The sequence below is a fragment of the Copadichromis virginalis genome, linkage group LG17 (genome assembly GCF_057382275.1).
Source record: "Copadichromis virginalis isolate Kocher_CV1m ecotype Utaka linkage group LG17, C_Virginalis_male_GT1.1, whole genome shotgun sequence".
Lineage (NCBI taxonomy): Eukaryota > Metazoa > Chordata > Actinopteri > Cichliformes > Cichlidae > Copadichromis > Copadichromis virginalis.
The window spans coordinates 34,883,901-34,901,650 of record NC_140634.1 but is presented as its reverse complement, the minus strand read 5'-3'; the positions used below and the strand labels follow the sequence as shown (position 1 = coordinate 34,901,650).

General features: G+C 41.2%; 1 protein-coding gene across 1 annotated transcript in view; it reads left to right on the top strand.

Annotated features, from left to right (window-relative positions):
• Positions 1 to 17,750, top strand: part of atxn10 (ataxin 10) — a 78,744-nt gene that overhangs the window by 53,679 nt on the left and 7,315 nt on the right. The window contains exon 13 of the mRNA XM_085437659.1: positions 16,823 to 16,932. Within this exon, the coding sequence (XP_085293785.1) occupies positions 16,823 to 16,932 (110 nt within the window). The remainder of the gene's footprint in view (positions 1 to 16,822; positions 16,933 to 17,750) is intronic.

The window sequence follows — 17,750 nt, the reverse complement described above, 5'->3', positions numbered from 1 at the left end:
CCTATTTTGGGAGAAGATCTAGAGCAGGGGTGCTCACACTTTTTCCGCATGTGAGCTACTTATAAAATGACCAAGTCAAAATGATCTACCCACTACAAAAATCCAAAACATATACTTATTTATAAATATATTGAGGATTCTTTATATCTACAATGTATACATGCATAACCGCAATATCCAATATTTCACAACACAATTAACTATGTAAATTTTTTGTCATTACCTGAGTTTACTCTGATGACTTGCACTGAATTGAATCAGCCAGGGATGCATAGTCCGGACAGTAGCTGCTGACTATGAGGTGCCGTAAGGGACATTATTACTGAAACGCTCTCACACACACTACTGAAATTTTAGCTCTCACACACACTACTGAAACGCTCTCACACACACTACTGAAATTTTAGCTCTCACACACACAACTGAAATTTTAGCTCTCACACACACACACACACAACTGAAACGCTCTCACACACACACACACTACTGAAACGCTCTCACACACACACACAACTGAAACGCTCTCACACACACACACAACTGAAACGCTCTCACACACACACACAACTGAAACGCTCTCACACACACACAACTGAAACGCTCTCACACACACACAACTGAAACGCTCTCACACACACACACAACTGAAACGCTCTCACACACACTACTGAAATTTTAGCTCTCACACACACTACTGAAATTTTAGCTCTCACACACACTACTGAAACGATCTCACACACACTACTGAAACGCTCTCACACACACTACTGAAATTTTAGCTCTCACACACACACTACTGAAATTTTAGCTCTCACACACACTACTGAAACGCTCTCACACACACTACTGAAACGCTCTCACACACACACTACTGAAACGCTCTCACACACACACTACTGAAACGCTCTCACACACACTACTGAAACGCTCTCACACACACTACTGAAACGCGCTCTCACACACACTACTGAAACGCGCTCTCACACACACTACTGAAACGCTCTCACACACACACTACTGAAACGCTCTCACACACACACTACTGAAACGCTCTCACACACACACTACTGAAACGCTCTCACACACACTACTGAAACGCTCTCACACACACACTACTGAAACGCTCTCACACACACCACTGAAACCAGAGGCATTTCTGCTGAACAGGAAGTTGTTTCCTGACAAGGAAACTGATGGAAAAAGTGGTATATTTCAAAACACTACAAGGATTTCTACTCAGCAACCTGCTAGTACAGCAGTCCCCAACCTTTTTTGCGCCACGTAAACAATATAAGAAATAAAAAAACGATAAATACCATGAAAACCATAAATAGAAATGTGTTCGAATTTTTGTGGAGGAATAAAACCCATTACATAGAAAGATCTCAGCTTGTGAAGGGATACAATAAAGGTGGTATCAAAACTCCAGAATTGGAATTTATGGTTGGCACCCTTAGAATTAAATGGTTAAAATCTTGTCTGTCACAGCCAGACTCTACTTAGCTCCACATCCCATGATTCTTGTTTAATAAAATAGTATACAGGATTAGACTTTATTTTGAAATGTGATTTTGCGGCAAATAAAATCCCCATAAAGATATCAAACTTTCCAAAACAGACGTTGCATTTTTGGGAAAATGAGATTTACCCACAACTTCTCCCCATAATTCAACCTTATGGAATAATAGGGTAATAACACTTAATCAAAAATCAATTTTCAAGAGTGACTGGTTTGAACAAAAATATTATATTCATAACAGATTTGTTGGATGATAACGGTGTCATTCTAAGTTACACAGACTTTTCAGAAAAATATTGTCTAAACTGTTCTCAAAGAGAATATAACAAATTTTGTGAACTGGTCCCACTGCCTCTGCTTCATTTGATTAAAATTTTTATGATATACAATAATTTCTCATCAGTGCTCCCAAATTTATTGCTAGGGCAATGTCAGCTGTTTGATAAAAATGCAATAAGAAATTTGTTAGTAGTTTCTTCAAAGACAAAATATTTCATAGTTACAACAGAATGGTTACATGGCATGGTTCTAATTTAGTTATTTCATATACACTGGATAAAGCATACTAAAAATTTATGAAATAGCCTATTCTACCTAAAGTTAAAGAAACACACTTTAAACAAAACTAATACTGTGGCAGAATTTCTAAAAAAAGAGATTTGGCTTTGAGGTGGATCAGTGTTCTTTTTGTACTGATGAAAATGAAACCCTAGAACATCTTTTTTTTTTCCTATGCCCTATCACACAATGTATTTGGTGCAACTTAAAAAAATGGATTTCCCTAAATATTAATGATGTGCCACTGTTTGAATTACATCATAATTTTTTTATATGGATCATCTAGCATTGGATGTCTCAGACATTATTAACATCATCATACTTTTGAGTAAATATCATATCCATTGTGCTAAATGGAGGAACGCTAAGCCTTCTCTCCCTGGTTTTATTGATGATTTTAAGATATTTTTCTTTGCTAAAAAAGACAAAAAACACATATGCCAAAAAAATAACCAGGATAATGCACGTCTCCCGCTATTCAAAATTTTGACTTATGCTGAGGCTAATATATTGTTAAGTAATGCAGCTGTCTCACTAAGGTCCAGAATCGATTTGTTCCACGATTCGATTCAATTCAATTTGATTATGGGGAATTTTGACAGTCAGAAATATTATAATTCAGATCAGTACATTTACATATTTTTGTATTTAAAAAAAGGAAGCTGACACACGCAAGACTTTATCAAAGGTGTGAGCATCACAGCAGATGCCTTTGTGTCAAAGTAGCTGAAGATAAAACACATAAAAACATGAAGGTGGTTTTCCTGGCCTGGGATTTTATAAAAAATATTCTGCAGTACATCAAAAACGAAAGAAAACCATATGAACGTTACCTCTGACGTTACAGCGGTTTTATTAGAGACACGGCTAACGTTTTGCATTTTGCATAATTTTAAAAAGTTTAAATTTATTCAGTATTGAACGGCAGAAATTAGGTTTTCTTTTCGGAAGTATGTAAAATGAAAAAAAAAAAAACAGCGGCCGACTGCGCTGTAAACAACAGTAGACTTGTGCATAACAAGCAAGCGAATAATACAGAAAACAGATTTTTAGACGGGAAACTGTTCTTGAAGTACAGAGAGAGAGAAAGAGAGGGCTGTGCATGACGTGCGATTTTATCGTGGTGGAAGCAAAACAGTGAGGGAATTCATGACGATGTTTATGTGAAGCGCTGTTTGGATCTCCTTTTGCTGCTGGTTCAGTCAATATTGTTTGGAGAGAGATAAAACTAACAGCTTTAGAATCGGCGCAAAAACGGCGTGAAAACAAAGCGCGGACCTGCCGACAGATCAGAGTCAGCGAGCTGTCGGCTTTCAGCCCCGACCGTGTCCGTGCTGTCGGGTGAGAAAGGCGACATCTCACTGATTCTGATCCGCGGGTCCGCGCTGTGTGTTTACGTCTTTGTGCAGAAGCCCTGTACCTGCTCTCATTTACTGTCTTAGCTGTTTGGTGGTTGTTGAAATTTTGTGAGGTTTCACCAGAGATTCTGGCATTTCGGGTAAAATAAATTTATATTAAAAAATCGATTCAGGATTTTAATGAATCGATTTCACGTTATCCAAGCCAGAATCGATTTTAATCAATAAATCGATTATAAAAACCCACCCCTAACTAACAGGTTGCTGAGTAGACATCTGTGTAGTGGTTTGTTTGAAATCTAACACTTTTTCCTTCAGTTTCCTTGTCAAGAATTAACTTCCTGTTCAACTGAAACACCTTCCTGTTTAACTGAAATGCCTTCCTGTTCAACTGAAATGCCTTCCTGTTCAACTGAAATACCTTCCTGTTCAACTGAAATGCCTTCCTGTTCAACTGAAACGCCTTCCTGTTCAACTGAAATGCCTTCCTGTTCAACTGAAATGCCTTCCTGTTCAACTGAAATGACTTGGTTTTTCAGTTGTGTGTGTGAGAGCGTTTCAGTAGTGTGTGTGAGAGCGTTTCAGTAGTGTGTGTGAGAGCTAAAATTTCAGTAGTGTGTGTGAGAGCGTTTCAGTAGTGTGTGTGAGAGCTAAAATTTCAGTAGTGTGTGTGAGAGCGTTTCAGTAGTGTGTGTGAGAGCGTTTCAGTAGTGTGTGTGAGAGCGTTTCAGTAGTGTGTGTGAGAGCTAAAATTTCAGTCGTGTGTGTGAGAGCGTTTCAGTAGTGTGTGTGAGAGCTAAAATTTCAGTTGTGTGTGTGAGAGCGTTTCAGTAGTGTGTGTGAGAGCTAAAATTTCAGTTGTGTGTGTGAGAGCGTTTCAGTAGTGTGTGTGAGAGCTAAAATTTCAGTTGTGTGTGTGAGAGCGTTTCAGTAGTGTGTGTGAGAGCTAAAATTTCAGTTGTGTGTGTGAGAGCGTTTCAGTAGTGTGTGTGAGAGCTAAAATTTCAGTTGTGTGTGTGAGAGCGTTTCAGTAGTGTGTGTGAGAGCGTTTCATTAGTGTGTGTGAGAGCTAAAATTTCAGTTGTGTGTGTGAGAGCGTTTCAGTAGTGTGTGTGAGAGCTAAAATTTCAGTTGTGTGTGTGAGAGCGTTTCAGTAGTGTGTGTGAGAGCTAAAATTTCAGTAGTGTGTGTGAGAGCGTTTCAGTAATAATGTCCCTTACGGCACCTCATAGCTGACGGCCAGGTTTAAGAGAAAAAACCGAGAGCTAAAAATTGGAGTTAACTCGCTGACTAGCTTGTCAGTTTTACTACACTTCGCGCCGCTGTTTGCGCATGCGCAGCGACCTAAGCGTCAGAAAAAATCTGATGTCATCTGACTGGCTTCCCTGTATCAATCAAGTGACGGGATGGATGATAGGCTGGCATCTATTTTTTTTAATGCCATGCGATCTACCAATACTACCTTTGCGATCGACTGGTCGATCGCGATCGACGTATTGAGCACCCCTGATCTAGAGAGAACAGAGTATTTCTCATTAAAGATTAATTGTTATTTTTGGAAGGATAGCAGAAGTGACTTTTTATGGCTCTATTTTCTTCCCAGTGTAGCCTCTGTCGCTTGGGTCTTTGACAATCCAAAATCAACAGCACAGTGAAACAGTATTTTTTTTTATTGACTACAAGCTTACATGTACTAAAACGAAAAGCTTTAAAAAAAAAAAAGTTATTTTTGTACAAATAGTGGGCTGTGCGCTTGAAATAATAGACTAATGCTGGTCCACTGCAGAATTTCCATCCACTTTATGTGGGTTTTAAGTGCAGTCAAAGCAGCAGTGTGTCCCAGTCCTCAAAAATATTGTTATGCATTTAAAATGTCAAAAGCTTCATTCCTCGTACCAGCCAAGGGTCCTGCTTTAAGACAGCAGACAAGCCAGCAGCCTCCTGATAGCACGGCAGTCTCCTTATGCCGGTTTTATAGATCCTGAATTAGCTAAGCTTCAAGAATCTGGATGAGTTGAACATCATCATCGGAGATTGCATACAAGGCTCCGTGTGAATATCTGCAATTTTCTGTGATCACGTAGATTAGTCCCCACTGCTATGAAACTATAAGGACACCAGCTATGTCCTACACACAGACTCTACAACAATAAAAAAAATCATATAAGAACAAGGTGTCTGTGGTGTGTGCAGGGGAATGTAATCCCTGCCTTAGTCTCAAAGACGTGGCCAGAGGCACAGACGGTCGATGTCATCGTGATCTCAAAAACTTATTCTTTTTTCATGTGTAATTTATTCAATAATAAATTACAAATGTACAGAATTTCTCACAGATGTTGACTGGGATAAATAAGGTGGTGGCATTTTATTTCCACAGGGTCAAAGGTCAAGTTCACTATGATATAATGTTTATCTTTCTGCACATTAGTCAACATTATATGTAAGGGAGAGACAGGGGTTCAGATACTGAACTGGTTACTCTTTTTGAGTTCCCACATTCAAACAGTTTCGATTATATACAGTAGATCTTTATTGCTGTCGTTGAAGGTGTGTAAAGCATTTGTGTTTTAGAATTTATAACATTTTTCTTTTGCAGTAACAGCTCTATTATTATTATTTTTATTAGTAGTAGTAGTAGTTGTAGTGGTAAATATTAATAGTCAAAATTAAATTAAATCTTCTACCTGTGAGTGTGTATAGGCACGAGCCTAAAAACAACCTGACTGGTTGTTGGAGGCTTAAAACTGCAATGCTTTTATTTTTATTCATAAAAATATAATAACCTTCCAAATGGCAAATGCACAGAACTGGTATTTACAGCAGTTACACTGTCCTGAAATGTTTTTATTTAGTGTATGCATAATATATAATAAGTGTTAATGCTCCATTCAAGGTCAAGTGTGTGTGTGCATGTGTGTGTGTGTGTGTGGCATTTGGGTAAGAAGTTTATCTTGTAACTCTTACTTGAATGATATACTCTTAGAGTCTTTTGCATCTGTGTGAGAATCCTGGTTTGTGTTTTCCCCAACAACGAAATAAAGAGCATTATTTTTCACTGAAAAGCATTAGCTTGACTTTGTGCAGCTTAAGAAAAAAAGCTGTTAGCTTAAAGTGGACTTTATGCTCGACAACTGATAGGATATGTAGCAATGCCCTGCGCACAGGCTTTAAATAGTTTATACACCATTGTAAAGCAACACCATAAGGAACTTCCCGTTGTCACTTGGTGGACGTGATATAGAAGATAGTAAGATAAAAACTGTTTACACTTCATGCACAACAGTACTCGTGATTAAAAGTTTATTGGCTGTGTGTATGTTAGCATATTTCAAGTAGTCTTGGACAGCACTTTTCAGGGACACTTGACAGACAGCAGAGGAGGGAAAAGTCAAATATTTTGCGGCAGAGATAAGTGGGAGCCATGCTTACAGTGCTTCTGTCTTGCCTGCCTGGCTGTGCTCTGCTGTGCCGTGTTTCATTGGAATTGTTTGTGTTGAGCCGTGTGACCCACTATTTGGACTTCTGTTCCATTATCTTTCAAAAACTCGCTGCACTTGGGTCTCACGCAAAGAAAAGCAAAGTGAGAGCCCAGCGTCAGGTGCTATAAGCTGCTAGCTAGGCCTGTAGCCAGGCCCAGAGAGCCAGACCTGGCAGCTCCGAGGCTGCGACGTGTGAAACGCTGCACACAGGCTGCACACAAAGGAGCTCACTCCATCTGTATGCACCCTACATAGGCAGGCTTTTGTTGCAGCCGACAGGCACATGACTGCTAGCATCTTAACCCCTGAGAGCCAGCGTCTCTTTTCCCCTTTTACTAGACTGCACACTGCAGTAGACACCACAATGAGTCAATACTTTTAGCAAAAAACAACACTGGATTTTAAGCAGGAGTCAGCTTGATAGTTATTATGTGGCTGCTGTTTCTGGCCAGAGATTGAATTTAAAAAGAAAAAATACATATGTGTGAGTATAGGTTTAGGGTTAATATTGGTGGACAGATAGTTGAAATGCTCTGATCATTCTCTTAATGTTCGGGCACAACTTTGCCAAAGTGAACTGAATGCTATACATTTTTTTAGGAAAATCATTTAATGTTGAGGTCAGCCATGAATAAAAGACCACAAAACAAAACAAGAAAAAGTGTTTTGACATGAAATACATGTAAAAATATGCAGATTAACATATTCTGTGCTTGTGCATAGCTTAAAAAATACAATACAAATCAGAGCACTTTTAACATTGATATGTCATTTTTTTCTGTTTATCTGTAGTTTTTTTTTGTAAGGTTTCATAGAGAATTCAGGAATGAGACTGACATCCCCAAATGGGAGGGGTGTCTGTAAAATCACTACCATCAACATTTAACAGCTGCAATAGTTCAGAGAAACTTCAGCCTATTAGCACTCTTAATTTTTCACGTTTAGTGTGATATAAGGTTGTCCTGATGTGATCATTAAGTTTCTCACACACACACACATTCACACACTCTTTCTCTTTATAAGCATTGAAAATGTCAGTGAACCAGCAAAAACAAAAAAATATATTTTTAATTCATAAACGTGTGAAATCCCTGCTCAGATACTGCTTACTGTTGGTTTCATGTGTGCCTTGTGTTACCTTCTGTAACCCAGACAAATCCAGACGTGTGTGTGTGTATGTTCATGTGTGTGTGAAGCTGAGAGGATGTGCATGTAAACTCGTTCCTGATATGAAATCAACCAAAACACTGCGTTTGGAGCATTTTTGAACCCTTAGTCAGCTGAATTGGATACGGGCGACTAAAAGGAGGGTGCTGTCAGTTCAGTCAGACAAGTGTCTGATTTTTAGAGATGAGAAATGAAACACGGAGCAGGAGGCTAATGGAATTGCTCAGTTCAAATAAAACACAGCTTCCCACCGCCACCATCTTGCTTGTATGAAACACGGGTCCCGATGGGGGTTGTGGTGCGAAGGGTTCCTGTTTGGACCGAGCTAGGTCACGCAGGCCCATCCAGGCTGCAGTGCAGCCCTGTGACGTGGCAGGTCCGAATGCTTTAAAAGGTGGTACCACTCCCAGAGAACACCAGGGAGCTGCATGTGAGCTGATGATAAGAGCTGCAAAATTGATCATTTATTAATGTGGGATGGACCCGAAATGTGAGCAGTAAGGAATCAGGAGAGGCGTGTGTAGGTGTGTGTGTGTGTGTGTGTGTGTGTGTGGGTGGGATGTGTGTGTTTTTCTGTGAGGAGATGAGATGAGCGGTAAGTTTTAAATGTGAAGAATGCATCTTAAAATATGCTTTATTTATTTAATATTTGTGCCTTTCTGCAGTTTCGTGATTTGCTGTCATTCTTACATTTTTAGTAATGACTTAGAGCCACGTGTGATCTAAAAAGACAATTGTTCGAGCCGAAAATGTCATAACCTTGAGAGCACTCGACTTTGCATTCAGAACAGTTTTTTCCCCTTGACAGCTAGCACTACAAAATGTTTGAATAACTCACTGAGAAAAGCTATTTAATGCAAGTTAAAATAAGTACACACTACCAAGGGCATGCTTGAACTTATTTCAACTTAGTTTTGTTGTAAATGTCATTTTGCCATGCTCTGCACAGTAGAAAAAAGCTTTAATTTTTTTTTAACCAAAAATCACTTTGACATTTCCATTTTCCCTGAAAAAACATCATTAATTAGATTTTTTTAAAACCCTCTCAAGATGGGCAGTGTTAGCTAAATTAGAAACCAAAGTTTTCCAATAAACCAGACAGTTGCAGAATGACCTAGAGAGGAGAGTCTCATGGTTAACTGAAAGTAGGACAATGATTCTCCCAAAGCTCTGTCCTTACTTTAATGAAGAAGAGCTGCAAAAAAGGAGAAGCTGTCAAAGTGCTGCCTGCTTGCGATTTATTGTCTGTTTGGCCGTTTTAAAAGCTGTTTAGGACACTTGTCTTTAGCGAGCGCAGGTCCGTTCCCTCTCTCCTCTTTTCCAACCTTTGCTCTGCCATGTGGCCGAATAGGCTCCCTCCACACAGAGAAGCTCGTTTTTCAGAGGTGAGTGGCTTAATGATTGAAAAGAAATACATCTGAAACAAAGTGCTCAGTTTGTGCCCCTGAGAAGTGTGAACTACGTACGAAGAACGCTTGAGGACATGTTATTTTATCCTTGCTGGCTTCTTATTTGTTCAGAGCTTCTGTCAGTTGCTTTACCCTCTTGTGTTTTTATTAAGTACGAGTTTTAAAAAAACAAAACATTTTTTAAAGTAAAGAAATACAGAAATGTGTACATTTATTTACTCCTTATAGTTCTCATGGGAAATAATTAAAACACATTGCTGTTGAGATCTGAGGAAATTTGAATAATGTGCTTTTGAAAGAACATTTTCTAATCACACATTCAAAACTCAAATGATACTGAGCACAAATTTTGCTTCTTATTTTCCGAATAATTACAAATTTTTCCAGTTTAGTGCAAATATGTAGAAGGATTTAATGTTTCAAGTGTTTCCTCTACTTGTAATTACACAGGTTTAGAATCTTCATTCATTTCAAGGGTTAACTAAAAGTCAACCTCTAATAGTTAACAAAATCGACAGTTTCTTTTTTAAACTGTGATGTTTATACTCTTTATTTAAATGACTCTTTTAAAAAAACAAAGGGAGAGGAAATACACCGCATTTTAAGCTTTTCCATACATCTCTGTGCAGAGATGATTTTATGAAAGAGGTCAGAGATAAAGTTACAATAAAATGAGTTTCAGCAGAATGTTTAACAACTGAAATTATCATTCATTTATGAATGAAGTGTATCTAACCTTTTCACAATAAAAGTTTGTCCTTTTCCAGGCTTCAATTTGGGGAAGAAGTGTCATCATGCAACCTGTAAATGTAGAATTTAAATTTGAGCGGTTGTCACATTTCAAGTTGATCCATAAATTGAGTTAATTATTAAAATTGCATTAAAAAAATCTGGGAGTGAAAAAAAAGACCCCTGAATGAATTTAGCTCCTTTTTTTTATTTGAATCTGGAGTGATTTCTGCTTGTATTGGTTCGCATTAAATTAGAAATTGCCCACAATGTGTTTTATGTTTTTACTCTTAACAATACTGAATAATATAATATATTAAAACTAGTAGTTTTGCATAAATGATGTGAACGTGTGTGTGTTTACCCCTATGTTCGTTTATCTTTTCCTGTTTTACAAACACTGTTTATTAAATATATTATGAAAAAATAAATAATTCAGTAGTTTCCTCTTTTCTTCATTATAACGGTAAAAAAATTAAAGTTAATTTATATTATATAAATTTCAAAGTAACTGAAATACTTTAGTGTGATTTGAGCGTTAAGAAGGCAATCTTTAAATCCGACATAAACGAATGAATCTTAATGAAAAAGCGTACGTTATGTCTCCTCTCCGCCTTTGCTGTTCTGGACATCACCGGATTTAATCCTGTGACTTTTAGTTCCCAAAGTGACTAAAATGAATTCAGATCTTTTGAAGCATCTTAAGTCGTCTCTGTTTTGACAAATGTTTAAATTGGTTTTAAAAAATGAAAAAATAACACATCGAGAGAGATCGCACAAAATACAACGTTTTTATGGCGATTTGACACGTTACAAGGAGTGTGCGGGTGGCTGCATCACTCGGGCCGCCATCTTGTCTCCTCCTGTCCTCCATTTTGTAATTTTTCTCCCTCAGTTCTGGCCTACCTGCTTTTATTAAAGTTTTCCTGAGTGCTCTGAGCCTGCTTTGCGTGAGGTGAAAAAAGAAAAATCAGCTGTACTCACATGATTTTCAGTTATACATTACATTTTGGGATGACCTGTCAGGTTGTTGTTGTTGTTTTTTCTGTTTGCTGACCTGATGCTGAATTACTGCTTTTCACCTTAAAGGACCTTTTCTGAAGACTGAAATCTGCCAGCTGATGCAACAAGTTACCTGCACAGGCACAGCTCCTCACAACGAGGACTGAGTCCTGTTGACAAGGTGTTAATCTCTCAGAACAATTTGTACATATAATGAGCAGCACTCAAGTTAAAGGTTGCATGTGATTTAGGTTTTACAGATGTGCAGCGTAAGTGACTGTGACCTATAGCCTTATAATGGCCACCGGGGGTCACATAGGTTAATAGAGACTGATGTTTGAGGCCCCAAAGTGACATCCCAAAGGGGATGGCCCCTTAATCCTTATTAGGCCTGTGTGTTAGTGATCCTTACCTTTCAAAGCAAACAGCACGCTCTCTTTGCTGTGGGGCCCTGACCTGCCCCTGGCGTTACACTTCTGACCCTAGGGTCGTGGCCTTTGTTCAGAACCCTCAAGAACCTGACCTTAGGGTCACGGGTGTAATAGAGAAGTTGTTGAGGCACGTGCTGCTGAGGGGCCCCTCGACGGACCACCTTGTAGAGGGAGCGGGCCCGCCGCGCCGGCCACCGAAGAAAGAGGGAAAGTTTGTGTAAGTTCGCCAGGGTGTGAATGTGTAGACAGCTATAACTCTCAGGTTCACAGTAAAACATAGATCTCCTGTGCGACTTTTTCACCCTTCAGAAGAACATCTTTGACGTGCAAAAAATACCCAAATGTTGGTCTTTTTCAGCGCAAAATCAGTGCAGTCACAGAAGTAGATCCCTCAGAGGGTCATATGTCTTTTTACTGGCAATCCCAGGTGGTTCTACTTAACCCCATTAATTCTTCGCTAACTAACAGCGAAACATAATACACTGAAGAAAAAACATTTTTGGTTAAAAAGTGGATAATAGATTTATTTATTTTAGTTATTGCTGTGCTTAATGATGAATTTCAGTTTGATAGCCGATCTGCTGTGATTTCTCTCAACTACTTGTTGGCTGTTTAATTGCAGTTCATGTTGCGATTTGTTTGTATTTATATGGTCCTGTAAAGCTGCCAGCAGTGATTATCAAAAATATTGTGGTTGAGTTAATTTCACTTTGTGCATGTGTGTGTTGCTTGCCCTGGGGCAGTGCAGCATCGAGCAGTGTCAGCGTGCTGTAAATTTTATACTGTGTGTGTGCTGATCGGCTGCTTTGTTGCAGTAAATTTGTGGGATGATTTATAAAGATGTGAAGGCATTCTGGGGCTGATAAGTCAGCGACTTAAGAGTTATAAGTCATTTTCACTGAGACTTGAGCTCTGTGTTGCAACCATGACACATGTATTGTCACTTTTTTATGGTTGGGTTATTTGATAATGTTTGTATTCGGTTTTCCTTTTGCATCTATTAGATTTTTTGTGAATATGTAAGACTGTGCGGTAAAGCTTCTGTTCTCTTGCATTTACATGCATATGAAATGTTAACAATGCTTTTACACCCTGGCGTTACGTGTGCTGTAAGGCAGAGTGCAGCTCAGTTTTAACGAAGAGATGAAGGGAGCTGATAAGGGGGGAAAAAAGCGGTTGTAGACTCGTGGAGATGTCATAAAGGAGGTTGTTAATATTGGAGTTTCATCAATGGCAGCATTACGCAGGCCACTCCTGCAGGGGCGAGGCTGTGCAGAGGGCTACAGTGTCAGAAGTTGGCAGCTGAGCCAAAACCAGAGCTGTATCCTCAAATGAACTCTCCGCGACGTACGGTGCAACAGGCTCTGCCAAGTTTTTTGAATTCCTGCCACATGTTAGATGGTAAACAACTGACTTGCAGTAACAGTATCTTAGATAGAAGATAAAGAGCAAAGGGACTCTTCTGATTCCAGATGAAACACGAATTTGTCTACAATAGTGCTTGATATATATTCAGCAGGCACTCGTAACAGCGTTTAATGATTTCAGCGAGAGCAATTGGTTCAAAGACGTGGCGAGATGTGACGTCACAGGGTTCAGTCTGATCACTGTTTGGTGCTCGACCGGGGTTTTGCTCATCAATGCCCACGAGGGAATTTATTGCTTTTTTGATAAAGTGCATTTAAATCACCAGTTGCCTCACGTTGAACCTCGGGAGTAATCTCACTCCTCATTTTTCACGAGTTTGCACATTGTGCGTCATTGAAATGCGGATGGTGCAGCAGTAGTACACACAACACAGGGAAGCCGAGTTTTTATTTGACTGTGTGGAAAGGTGAGGAGAGAGCTAGGCAAGGCAAGTGCACCCGTTCGCCTCCTTTCTCCCACTCTTTCTCTCTCCAAGCCCGTCCTGCGAGGTAGAAAAGGCGCACACACAGCAGCGTAACGCCTTTTCTTTCAGTCTCCAGGACTAAGAGTGCAGGGTCGGTACAAGTAAGCAAGCAGCCATATTAGTTTGCTCTTGTGTTGCTCATACTCGCTGTTTTTCATCTACTTGTCGCCTGTTTAAAATGAAAAAACAAACAAACAACCAAAACACCACACGTATTGAAAAACTCTGGAAATACTGATGTTTTCCCAGCTTTCATTTGTTTAAATTCATGTTAGTCCTCTTTAGACTCTGCGAGCATAAACACAGATTGACATGGAGTCTAGCTAGCTGTGTTTCATGATGTGAGATTCGTCGTTTTGTTGGACAGTCCCCCCCCCCCCTCTCTCTTTTGTATGGCTGCTGCTATGAGGAGAGAAAAAGGGGAAAAAATTTGTCTGTGCTGAGTTCTGGGTTTCTTTTGGGAAAGCGAAGACTAGAGGGGAGGGGAATGGTGTCCAAAAAGGAGGAAGTTGTTTCTTTGCCACGGGGGAATCTGTTGCAAACAGTTACGGGGCATTACAACAATTTGGCTGCCCAGAAAAGTTTTTGAGGAGGGAAGTCGGGTGGAAACCGGACGGGTGTGAATAACCTTCAGCATGCTGATCCAGAGGTTGGTAGGTGTGCATGAGAAGAGGGGAGAGAGGAAGACAGCAGGGGTAGTATCTGGCACAAAAACGTTACAAAAAAGATCCTTCTCATGCAGGCTTAAATTAACACTAGCTGTTCAGAACAGGGCTGTTTATTACTGTAGGCTAGAACAGTGCTACCGAAAGGACAAGAAAGGGTGGGAGACAGAATAGACTCGATGCGGAGGGGGAAGGAGGGTGTTGGACATGAGCAGAGTCATCAACAGAGTCCATTTTATCGTTCGGTTACTGCCCGACATTTCTCCTCTCCTTAGTCGCACGCAGAACCGGCTGCTGTTGCTGCAGTTCGCTGCAAGGCGAGGGTGGCCTAGTAATGGCACATGGCGGGCGCACTGCGGTAAATATTACAGGATTTTTACAGCGTGGTTCAATGCCGCAATCATGGTGGGGCAGTCGCATCCAGGTGCTTATCTGGCTTTGATTGCGTGCCAGAACAGTTGATGTAGCTTTCCTACGTATTAATGATTAAGCATTAAAAAAGCCCAAACAAACAAGCAGTAATCAAAAGGATATTCATCACTGATCATACCCTACACTTTTGGCCTTCGCTAGGGGAACGCCATTGCTTCAGTGCCAGCTGGGAGTTTAGTGATAAAGACGTGTGGGTCAAAGCCAAATGGCTGATATTAAACTGAAAGGCCCAGCAGCTCTGCAAAGAAAAGATACACTATTAATCTTTCCCTCCAGTCTCAAAGTTATCCTTTAATCATTTGTGAGTGTTTGCTGTGACTCTCGTCCTCAGCAGAAGTGCACCCCCCCCCCCCGTAGCCCAGCTCAGCGCCCTCCCCACCCTGCCTCGTGCATGCGCACGTCATACTGGGTCTGTGATGAAAACGCGTAGTGCGCACGCACTCTCACACGTCCCTGTTTCATCATCAGCTGAGCTCTTTCTCCTCCACTCACAGCTCTTCTCCCCTTCCTCTCTTACCCCCTCCCCTCTCTCTCTCTCTCTTTGCTCTTGCTTCTTTTTCTATCCATCGCTCTCCTCCTCCTCCTCTCTCCCTGGGTCCCGGCCACATGCGAAAGGGTAGACTAGGACGCTGCAGCTCTGAAAAAAAAGAGGGGAAAAACGCTCTGCTGCTATTTCTACAGGCAGGCCCTCCCCTTTAGCTAGTCTGTGCCAAAAGAGGGAGGGATTTTTTACTACTCCCAGTCCCAGGATTTTAACCCTCTGCCTGCTCTCACTTCTCCCTGCAAGATCTGTTCCTCAATATCATGCAACAAGTGGCTTTGCTTTACTCCTACTTCGACATTGCTGCGCCATTTGCAAGGGCATTTTTCAGATCCTTGTTTTCACGCGCTTTTAGTTTTATCACGTTTTTGCCTCGCCTGGGTTGTTGCTAGTAGAGATAAACTGGACCTGGGAGTTTTGCGCCGTGCCATAGCGTTGGTGCAAAGGTTTTTTTTTTTTTTTTTTTTCTTCAGCACGTTTCTTGATTGCTCAACATGTCAGATTTTTTTTTCCTGGATGAATCTGAGTATGAAGGCTGCAGTTTGTTTTGTGTGCTGTTCGATTTCATGTGTCTCGCGCATGGGTCTTAAATTGAATTCCTTATTGTTTTCCTGTGCTCTTATCTGCTTTGCCCTCTACCTTCCTAACCCTTTCCATCTCCAAACCTGTCCCTCTTTTTTGGTTTTTTTCTGCCCCACCCTCTCTTCCTCACGTTCTCTCTCTCTCGCTCTCTCTCGATCTCGTGGGCAGTCTCCAGTGAAAGGAGAGCAGGAGGGCGGAGCAGCAGCGGGGCTTTTTCTGGGACAGGTGCCAATTCCAAACAAAAGGCACAAAAAACAAAAAAAAAAGAAAAAAGAGTGTGATAGATCCCAACGACAGAGGGAAAAGTGGTGTATTTAAAGAACTGATTTGTAGTAATTAGATGTGTGTGCATGTGTAACTATTCTTCTCTTGCAGGTTTTTTTTTATTGCATGAGTGAATAGCAGCAGAGATCTTGAATTCTCTCTTTCCCCCCTCTCTCGGCTCTCTTGCTCCCGTGAAGGCATTTGAGTTTCGAGCGGGGAAAAGAAGGAGGGGTGGGTGGAGTTGGGAAGGGGCACAGGGAGGTGGAGCCTTGTCTCCTCTCCTCCCTGCCGAGTTTTCTGCATTATTCATATGCCCGGGCCAGCGCTGCGATCTGACTGGCTGCCTGGCTTAGCATTCATCCGACATTCAGCAGCTCTGTTTGCTAACATTCCTCATTCAAAGCCTTGTTAACTGCCAGACGGGAGGAACACGCGACTCCATGGGAAACCCACATGGCCTCTCCATTGTGGCGGCCCTGACAGTCTCAGACAAGGAGCTGGCAGACAGGGGAGAGCGAGAGGAGCTGGTTTGTAAATATTAGAAAGCAGTTAGCTCAGGTTGGGGAGGTTACCCAACACTCAGAGATGGGTTTGGGGTGAAGTGGGCAGATTATCGTGGGCAAATCCCGGGCAGAGGCGCAGACAGACATTGTAGGAAAGGCGCTGAGGCAGACACGGAGGCTGGTACTTTCTGGGACTCTGAATGGGTCTGTCGTTGGCGTGCCCGCCTACTTCTTGCAGGGAGTGCAAAGCTGTGTGACTGAATCCAAGCTCCCTCTCTGCCCTTCTCTACAGAGAGGATATGTGGACATACTGTGTGCAGCCGCGGATGGGTCCAGCACAGCCGCTTCATCCAGGATAGCTCATTGCTGTGGTGTGGGACAGTTACTTCAAAGTCTCAGTGGGTAAGTCAGAGAGAGAGTGTGTGGGTGTGGAGGTAAGTGTGTGTGTGTATACTTAGGTGTGTGGTGCTTGCACACATGCAGTGGTTTTCTTTTTTGTCAAAAGATGAAGACATAACAAATGTGGAGAGCCGCATCGTGTGACCTGATCACCACGTTTGTGTGTATGAACATTGTGCCTGGGTGTTGTTTCCTCCAGGGCTACATGACTATCCAGTGAGAGCAGGCTTAACTAAATATAGTCAAACTGGTTAGAAACGTGGCATTGGCTTTGAAATTTCGACGAAACTGAGCAAATCTCTTCTCTAGTGCATTCCTACCTGTACTTTAGCACTCCGGATCGGCCTTTCGTGTGTTTCAGAGAGAGAAATGCTTTTTTGGAGGGAGCAGAGAAGGAATAGTGCTGTAATGTTGGGCTGATGGCCAGGGAAGGCCTGCTACACAAGGCCGAGCCCCACCACAATGCTCTCTCTATCTCTACCTCTCCCCCTCTGTCTGTCTGTCTCTCTCTCTCTCTCCCCCTCTTCTCAGGTCTATCAGAAAATGATTAAACACCACTCGTATTGAGCTCTGCTATTAAAACCTCATCTTAATGAATATGTGCCTAGTTTATTCCCTGGAAGTAAAGGTTAAATATTTGAAAATGGGTCAGTGCTGACACGTGGCCCCACGTCGCTTTAATATGGCTCAAACAGGCCTTTTTGGACACATCGTTTATGATGCTTTATTAAAACGAAAACTTTTTCCTAAAATGAACTCCATTAAGGTCTTAAGATTTAAAGCTTGCCCGCGTTCGCTCGGTTACAGACTATGGTTTGATT